This window comes from Nerophis lumbriciformis, linkage group LG14, assembly GCF_033978685.3.
Source record: "Nerophis lumbriciformis linkage group LG14, RoL_Nlum_v2.1, whole genome shotgun sequence".
NCBI lineage: Eukaryota > Metazoa > Chordata > Actinopteri > Syngnathiformes > Syngnathidae > Nerophis > Nerophis lumbriciformis.
This window is the reverse complement of record NC_084561.2, coordinates 30,284,914-30,294,702: the sequence shown is the minus strand read 5'-3', so window position 1 is coordinate 30,294,702 and position 9,789 is coordinate 30,284,914. Positions and strand designations below refer to the sequence as shown.

General features: G+C 38.7%; 2 protein-coding genes across 2 annotated transcripts; one reads left to right on the top strand and one right to left on the bottom strand.

Moving 5' to 3' along the window:
* Window positions 1-2,288: 2,288 nt before the first annotated feature.
* Window positions 2,289-4,088, bottom strand: fkbp2 (FKBP prolyl isomerase 2). Its single transcript, XM_061975614.2, has 2 exons — window positions 3,468-4,088; window positions 2,289-3,384 (listed from the first exon to the last, which is right to left on the bottom strand). Exon 1 carries the CDS (start codon window positions 3,901-3,903, stop codon window positions 3,487-3,489), a length of 417 nt encoding a protein of 138 aa, XP_061831598.1. The 5' UTR covers window positions 3,904-4,088; the 3' UTR covers window positions 2,289-3,384; window positions 3,468-3,486.
* A 4,571-nt stretch (window positions 4,089-8,659) lies between these two features.
* Window positions 8,660-9,565, top strand: LOC133616768 (protein NCBP2AS2-like). Its single transcript, XM_061976354.1, has 2 exons — window positions 8,660-8,738; window positions 8,847-9,565. The coding sequence occupies exon 2, from the start codon at window positions 8,923-8,925 to the stop codon at window positions 9,226-9,228; it is 306 nt and encodes a 101-aa protein (XP_061832338.1). The 5' UTR covers window positions 8,660-8,738; window positions 8,847-8,922; the 3' UTR covers window positions 9,229-9,565.
* The last annotated feature ends 224 nt before the right edge of the window (window positions 9,566-9,789 follow it).

The window sequence follows — 9,789 nt, the reverse complement described above, 5'->3', positions numbered from 1 at the left end:
ACTGTCATACTAAATCCATCCATCCATCCATTTTCTTCCGCTTATCCGAAGTCAGGTTGCGGGGGCAGCAGCCCAAGCAGAGAAGCCCAGACTTCCCTCTCCCCAGCCACTTCGTCCAGCTCTTCTCGGGGGATCCCGAGGCGTTCCCAGGCCAGCCGGGAGACATAGTCTTCCCAATGTGTCCTGAGCCTTCTCCGTGGCCTCTTGCCGGTCGGACTTGCCCTAAACACCTCCCTACCAGTGGCATCCTGAGCAGATGCCCGAACCACTTCATCTGGCTCCTCTCAATGTGGAGGAGCAGCGACTTTACTCTGAGTTCTTCCCGGATAACAGAGCTTCCACTCAGACTCAATGTCCAGCACCTCCCTCGTGACATGTTCAAAGTTCTTCCGGAGGTGGGAAGTGAAACTCTCTCTTACAGGAGACTCTGCTAGGCGTTCCCAGCAGACCCTCACAATGCGTTTGGGCCTGCCAGGTCTGTCCGGCATACTCCCCCACCATCGGAGCCAGTTCACCACCAGGTGGTGATCGGTAGAAAGCTCTGCCCCTCTCTTCACCGGAGTGTCCAAAACAGGAGGCCGCAAATCCGATGACACAACTACCAAGTCAATCATGGAACTGCGGCCGAGGGTGTCCTGGTGCCAAGTGCACATATGGACACCCTTATGTTTGAACATTGTGTTTGTTATGGACAATCCGTGACGAGCACAAAAGTCCAATAACAAAGCATCACTTGGGTTCAGATCCGGGTGGCCATTTTTCTCAATCACGGCTCTCCAGGTTACACTGTCGTTGCCAACATGAGCGTTGAAGTCCCCCAGCAGAACAAGGGCATCACCCGAGGGAGCACTCTCCAGTACTCCCTCAAGGGAATCCAAAAAGAGTGGGTACTCTGAGCTGCTGTTTGGTGCGTAAACACAAACAACAGTCAGGACCCGGCCCCCACCCCAAGGCGGAGGGAAGCTACCCTCTCGTCTACTGGGTTAAAGTCCAACGTGCAGGCTTTGAGCCGGGGGCCAACAAGAATTGCCACCCCAGCCTCTCATTGCTTGCAACGCCAGAGTGGAGGAGAGTCCAGCACCTCTCGAGAGAACAGGTTCCAGAGCCCTTGCTGTGCGTCGAAGTGAGTCCAACTATATCTAGCCGGAACTTTTCCACCTCGCGCACCAGCTCAGGCTCCTTCCCTCCCAGCGAGGTGACGTTCCACGTCCCAAGAGCTAGCTTATGTAGCCGATGATCGGACCGCAAAGTGCCCTGCCTTAGGCTGCCGCCCAGCTCACACTGCACCTGACCTCTATGACTCAGCCCATTAGTGGTGAGCCCATTGGAGGGGGGACCCACGTTGCTTCTTCGAGCTGAGCCCGGCCGGGCCCCATGGCAATATGACAGTTATTTAAACATAACTCTTAAACCACACATGAAAAATGTATAATAATGCGTGAAGAAATGTATCTTCGTGAGTTTTACTAGAAACATTTTCTTTTGTAAGGTTTGCAAAGACACAATTTTTTTTTTTTTACTCAATATGACAGCAAAACTGCCACACTCAATATGACAGTTATTTAAACATAACTCCTTAACCACACATGAAAAATGGCTAATAATGCCTGAAATAATGCATTATTTTGAGTTTTACTCGAAACATATGCTTTTTTAAGGCTTGCAAACACAAAAAGTAGTTTTTTCCTCATATGACAGTAATGATCTTAAAATCCTGAGATAATGCGAAAAAAGCAATATAAAATGTATTCCATCTTAATTCCTAAACAAAACATGCAACATGTCTAAAAATTCCTTTAATATTGAATCCATGTGAGTTTTACTACAATAAGTTGTTTTTGTAAGGTTTGCAAATACAAAAATTAGGTTTTACTCACTATGACAGTATACTGTCACACTCAATATGACAGTTATTTAAACATAACTCCTAAACAACACATGAAAAATTGCTAATAATGCCTGAAATAATGCATCCTTGGGAGTTTTACTCGAAACATATGCTTTTTTAAATCTTGCAATCACAAAAAGTAGTTTTTTACTCAATATGACTGTAATGTTCTTAGAATCCTGAGATAATGCGAAAAAAGCAATAAAAATGTATTTAAACATAACTCCCAAACACTACATGCAAAATGGCTATTAATGCCTGGAGACATGTATCTTTGTTAGTTTTAATAGAAAATTGATTGTAAGGTTTGCAAAGACACAAGTTAGTTTTTTTTATTCAATATGACAGTAAAAATAATATAGAAAAAAAATCATATAGAAATTAAACAATACATGGCATATCAGTGTGAATTGATTTTATGTTTGTACAGCCCACGTAGACATCCAATATACAGACAATTCCTCGATACATAATTCAATGATACCTCTTCTTAAAAGTGCCCCAAATTAAGGGTTTTACGATAGGAACTGTCGTATAGCTAATAAAGTTGCAAGCAAAATTTTGAGTTACACCATTCGTTTGCATAGCACATGTATGTCCATGTGAAGTGAATTATATTTATATAGCGCTTTTCTCCAGTGACTCAAAGCGCTGTTTACATAGTGAAACCCAATATCTAAGTTACATTTTAAACCAGTGTGGGTGGCACTGAGAGCAGGTGGGTAAAGTGTCTTGCCCAAGGACACAACGGCAGTGACTAGGATGGCGGAAGTGGGGATCGAACCTGGAACCCTCAAGTTGCTGGCACGGCCACTCTACCAACCGAGCTATACCGCCCCGATTATTTTTAACACAGTGAATAATAGGACGGACATTTATCCATGAAAATATAGAATAGCTGCTGATGGGTTGATAGAGAAGCAGCTGGAAGGACAATGTGATACTCTCCGAGTATCACATTATTTCATAAAACTACTGTAGTTCTTAGTATTGTTTCGAGTACAATATTTCTTACCGACAATGTTTTTCTTTTTAAAAAGGCATGATACATGTTAATATGGTGCTGTTTTTTGGGGGGCAAGTACCAGTTGAAAGTGCTATCAATGTATTTGAACGGGCAACAAGCGTTTTGAATTAAGAGCTACATCACAGTAAGTTGATGTACTACTTACAAAGGGTTACTTAAAATGTATTTCAAACACATACACAAATAAGTTTTTTCCAAATGTAGTTTTTATGATCATTATTCAAACATATAGAAAAAACATTTGGCATACAGTAATCTGTAGAAAATTATTTTAATTAAAAAGAACACATCTAAATATACCTGCTAATGACAGACCCATTGAATGTAAAATTCATGGGAATTGTGTGATTTTTTTTTTATCCAATAAAGTAGAACACATAAAGCAAAGTAATGGCTCTGCAGGAAGATTCACATCCTTAATGTCAGGCCAGGTCAGCGTCAATGGACCCCCAAAAGATGATAGCTCCTCCTAGAAATCAAAATAATACATAACTTCATAAATAATTATAAACAATTATATACGTAGATGTAAGTTTAATAGGTAGATGTTACCATAAGGCGCCATCCTTCATCAAAGTTCAGATCTCCTCTCGATGTTGATCAGCTCCACCTCGAAGATGAGCGTCGCTCCTCCGGGTATCTTCGGTGGAGCTCCCCGGTCGCCATAGCCGAGCTCCGCGGGGATGACCAGCTTCCTCTTCTCGCCCTCGCACATGCCGAGTAGGCCTTGGTCCCAACCCTTAATCACCTGCCCGGTGCCCAGCGTGAAGGTGAAAGGTCTGTCCCGGGGAATGCTGCTGTCAAACTCGGTGCCGTCTTCCAGTTTTCCCGTGTAGTGCATGTTCAGCACATCTCCCTTCTTGGACTTAATGGGACAGTTGTCCACTCGCTTCTTGATGCCGATTTGCAGTTTTTTCTTCTCGGACCCGCACACCATCATCGGGCTAAGGGAAAGCACCGTCACCGCTAACAACACAACCCCGCGCATGTCTGCACTTTCAACTCACCACACGGTTGACTATGTTTAAAAATGTCTGATTTGAGTGAATAAGGGAACGGAAGGTTTTCTTCTTCATCTTTTTTGGGTTTCATTGGCGGTTGGCAAAGTGCATTACCGCCACTTACTGGATTTAAGAGGCATGGACACAATATTGGACATGCAGAAAACGAAACAAAACATTTGAATAACTGTATTCAAATGTTTTGTTTCGTACTTGGTACATGAATGGAAAAAATTAAATAAAACTGTATTCTCTTATGTAACTCAGTTTATCAATGAACTTAATAATGCAATGACGTATTTTGTCAACGGATTCCCCCAAAAGCTATGTAAATGTAAAGCTCTGGTATATTTTGCCATCCTTAATAACTTTCCTCTGGATATTATATTCCTTGCAATGCAGTCATAGAAGTTGGTAGAGTGGCCGTGCCAGCAATCGGAGGGTTGCTGGTTACTGTGGTTCAATCCCCACCTTCTACCATCCTAGTCACGTCCGTTGTGTCCTTGGGCAAGACACTTCACCCCTTGCTCCTGATGGCTGCTGGTTAGCGCCTTGCATGGCAGCTCCCGCCATCAGTGTGTGAATGTGTGTGTGAATGGGTGAATGTGGAAATACTGTCAAAGCGCTTTGAGTACCTTGAAGGTAGAAAAGCGCTAAGTATAACCCATTTATAATTTATTTATTTATCTGTCTGATTACAGGAAATTATTTTTTTATTTGTATTATTTAACTGTCATAATATTTTTATTTTGTTAAATTACATTTTTACCATTTTTAACTAATTTCTATTGATTAATTACTTCAAATGTAAACGATTTAGTTGTATTTGTATTGGTTATTTACTGCTTTTATTTTCCATGATGGGAGTGTGTTTTTATTAAGGTATTTTATAATAAATGATAAATGGGTTGTACTTGTATAGCGCTTTTCTACCTTCAAGGTACTCAAAGCGCTTTGACACTACTTCCACATTTACCCATTCACACACACATTCACACACTGATGGAGGGAGCTGCCATGCAAGGCGCTAACCAGCACCCATCAGGAGCAAGGGTGAAGTGTCTTGCTCAGGACACAACGGACATGACGAGGTTGGTACTAGGTGGGGATTGAACCAGGGACCCTCGGGTCGCGCACGGCCATTCTTCCACTGCGCCACGCCGTCCTGTTTTGTTCATGTATTATTTGTTGATCTGGTTTGGCTTATTGTATGGGACATGTATTAGTTTTGTGAATTATACCGTGTACCATTTTCTTATATGATTGTGAACTAGCATGTATTTGTATTAGTCACAGAATTCTTTAGAGGATGATTCTATTAAGAAAATATGCCCTTAAGATAGCTTCGGGTGCAGATATCCATCACAAGCTCTCCAGAGAGTGGTGGCCCTTCCAGAAGTTGTATTTTAGGAGGAAGTGTAAATACTTTAGCAACATCTGGTAGGAGCCCCTGGAGGTAGGAGTAGAGGATAGGGAATAGGTTGACTGGCCAAACAACAAACTGGAGCCGACCAGTCTGGACAAATTCAAAGACTGGCCGGCTCCAAGGCTAGAGTTACGAAGAGTGGGGGTCTTCGTGTATTTAAGGACAGTGGTCCGAGGGGACATCAGAAGAGTAATCAGGCCCATACTTTTTCTCCTGGAAACTGCAGTTCCAGTCTGAGGCTCGCTGAAACAAATAAAGCTTTTTGTTCGACGGTTCCTCGTTGGCGTTTTATTTGGCTCATCACCCAGTCACTCTGTCCTGGGAGAGTGGCACGACCATCAAGTATACAACATGTGTACTTGTATAAAAAAGTGAAAACCATACAAGATACATTTTCTTTTGCATCACCAATCAAACTCTGATTTCCACCAACAGACCCTACTTTTCATGTTTAAATACACATTTTCTCCGCACAATACACTTATATGGAATAACTGTTACATTTAGTAAATCCAAAATACGTATATATAGAAGAATGCAACTCTAAAGGAATTTGGGCTATTATTATTGGCATTTTATTAACATATGAAAAATATGTGAAATGTTTCAATGTTGTTGTACAAGAAGTAAGTTTCAGAAGATAACCACAGCAATACCATCCATCCATTTTCTTTGGTGACTCAAAATGTGTTGTATTCAAACACGACTTATTGTCTGAGAAACCTTTATAATGAATATGTAAATATTTGTGATGATAAATGTTCTACAAAATAAAAGGAGATGAGGGCAGTGTTAGTAAAATAATATTTTACAGACAATACATAGAGAATATATCTTAAAAGAGTTTACAAAGTATAAATGAGGAAAATAAGGACAATATATCACATAGCCAATTCTTCCTGAAGTGACAGAAATACAATTTGAAATTATTATTGGAATATACGCTAGTAATTATTTTTTTAAACAAAAAATTAACATTATGGTTTAAAACTTATATCGGTACTGCTATAGAAGATCATTTATTCGTGGAATGTGATACTGTGCATTTATTTTGGGAGGAGATCAGAGAGATGTCCCCATTTACTATCGAAGAGATTAATTTTGGAATATGTATTAAAGATAGCAGGCTAGAAACTATTATTAATATTATATTGCAAGCTAAATTTTTCAAAACATAGTTGTTTTCTTAAAGTGAAACCAAAATGTTCACATTGGTTTAATGACAGTATTAGTTAAATCTTGGAAGATGGTTGGTAAAAAGTAGCAACCCGCATAATTATCTTTATTGGAGGAATTTAAGTTGTTTGAAGTTAAGCCCATATACATACACACACACACATATATATATATATATATATATATATATATATATACACACACATACATATATATATATTTATATACATATATATATATATATGTATATATATATATATATATATATATATATATATATATATATATATATACATATATATATACATATATATATATATATGTATATATATATATATATATATATATATATATATATATACATATATATATGTATATATATACATATATGTATATATATACATATATATATGTATATATATATACATATATATATATGTATATATATACATATATATATATGTATATATATACATATATATATATATATATATATATATATACACATATATATATATATATGTGACGGTGTGGCGAAGTAGGTAGAGTGGCCGTGTCAGCAATTGGAGGGTTGCTGGTTACTGGGGTTCAAGCCCCACCTTCTACCATCCGAGTCACGTCCGTTGTGTCCTTGGGCAAGACACTTCACCTCTTGCTCCTGATGGCTGCTGGTTAGCGCCTTGCATGGCAGCTCCCGCCATCAGTGTGTGAATGTGTGTGAGAATGGGTAAATGTGGAAATACTGTCAAAGCGCTTTGAATTGAAGGTAGAAAAGCGCTATACAAGTATAACCCATTTATTATCATTTATATATATATATATATATATATATATATATGTAACTGCTGTGTACCCGTCCCGCCAAGAACCCACACACAGGCTGGATTGGATGATGTGGTTCTTTACTGATAGCTGCAATGAGTGATCAGCACGCACATACACACAATATGTGGTTAGCACCTCTGCTGATTTCGATGTCATTAGCAGAGAACAGGAAGTCTGCCCAAGTACATAACATTTTCATATTTTTACAATTACATGAAATACAATTACAGATGTGACTTAATACAATGGCTTTTAACAGTATACTTTTTAACGTGTGTGATCGTATAGTGGTTTTAACTTGCTTTTATCTTTACTGGTATTACAATTAATTCAATACAACATATTCTTTACTTGTTTTTTAACCAACATCATCCTTTTTTATATATTTATGAAATAGAAAATAGAAAAATACAAAGTACAATACAAGACATGACACAAATAATTAAATGGACTTTTAGCACCCTCTGGTGGTGACTAGCGAATATGACAGACCACGTTGTTCGCATGTTAAAATGGCGAACAATACAAATTTAAATATGAACGTCTTGACACGTAAAACGCACATAGTGCAACAATTATTACCTGCAATGAGTGATCAGAACGCACATACACACAATATGTGGTTAGCACCTCTGCTGATTTCGATGTCTACAGGGGGGAAATAATATCGACTTCAGTGCAAAATAGTAATACATCTGACGTGAGCAACAACCAATTCAAAACGAAAATTCCACAACGTAGCATTTCAACTGCTATTAAATAACTGTGTATCTTACAATAAATCTCACGTAAACTTTAGTGTAATATATAATATTTTGCGGAGCAATATCAGAACGTGGCTTACCATTAGCAGAGAACAGGAAGTCTGCCAATAAGCTTCCGGTTTGCGGTCATATTTACAGACTTTCAGGTACCGGCAGATGGCGCAATTGGACCTCTCATTGCATAACAAACAATATACATATTTTAGCAGGAATTTCACTCAAATAATCAAAGTATTTCTTATACCCGTTACATATATATATATATATATATATATATATATATATATAAATATATATATATATATATATATATATATATATATATATATATTCTCTTGTATTTACTTTTACTTTCTCTTCAACATGTTTTGTTTGTAAGCGGACTGTCTCGAGTTTGAGTTATCTTATTGTGCTCAACCTGGTGTAAAATATTGAAATGAATATTAAATCGTATTCTATTGAAATTGCCTTAATATGTTTGTACATTGTGTATGTACAGTATGTTCAATTGTTAAATTAAAAAAATGTAATGACGTAATATGACGCAGCAAGCCGGAAGTGAACTTCAGTCTAGTTTCGTCGCTCTATCTATGACGCGACACAATCGGTCACCTCCGCCTTCAGAACTTCAGTAAGTCACCTTTGTTGTAAAGTATTCTTTAAATGTATAAGAACAATCCGGTTAGTCCATAGAGGTATATGACTAAACTAATGCTGAACGTTTTTTTTTTTATTGCAGAAATCAAATATAGAAGCGACGCACGGACGGCTAACTAGTTAGCTCGCTAAGCTAACCTTTGGCTAGTGACGTCACAATGTTGTCTCGAATGTTATTCTCGCTGCTCAACAACCTCCATGTAGTTGAGAAGCTGGCAGAATCTCGCCCGATCCGCAGGGCAGCACAGATTACAGCCTACGCCATCACCAAGGCTCATATATTCGGCCGGGACGCGTCGCAGCGAGTCTTGCGCTCCCAGACGCTGCGACAGGTCCGGGAGGAGGCTGGCAGAGCACCTGGGGACATGGAGGACGTCGGCAGGCGACTCCGGAAAGTCCGAGAGACATTTGTCAAGGAAGTGAAGGTCGGGTGGAAAGATGGATCCCGCCAAATTAAGAAGTAAAACTTTAATGAATGCCAATGTCTGCTTTGAAGCTACAGCAGGATTGCTTGTTGAGCAATGTGCATGAGGACAAAGGACAGTATCTGCAAAGATGGACACTGAATTGACTGAGACGGAAAGGTCAACAATGGAACCAGCTGCTGCTAAGTCACAGCGAAATTATGTTATGTCACACTGACATTTAATCATTAATTTATTGTTGTAACTTCTCAGTTTCAAGTACAATGTGGATAAAGATGTTTGCAGTGGTTCTCAAACCATTTTCAACAAGTACCTCAGAAAAAAATTCCCACTCCAAGTACCACCATAATGACCAACATTAAAATTCAGTCACTCAGTAGGCACACGTATTCATCAAAAACAGGGCAGAGGTTTTATTTTACAAGTGTATTTAATATTTTGGACACTATAACATTACGCACAATTTGAAAAGCAACATATGGAAAATAAAAGACTGTACTTGAATAATACTGTTCTCTTGCAAAATTGCTTGAGATGAGTCACTCTTCCACAGAGATTCAATAAATAGCATTAAAAACACCACGTGTGGTCCTGCCTGGT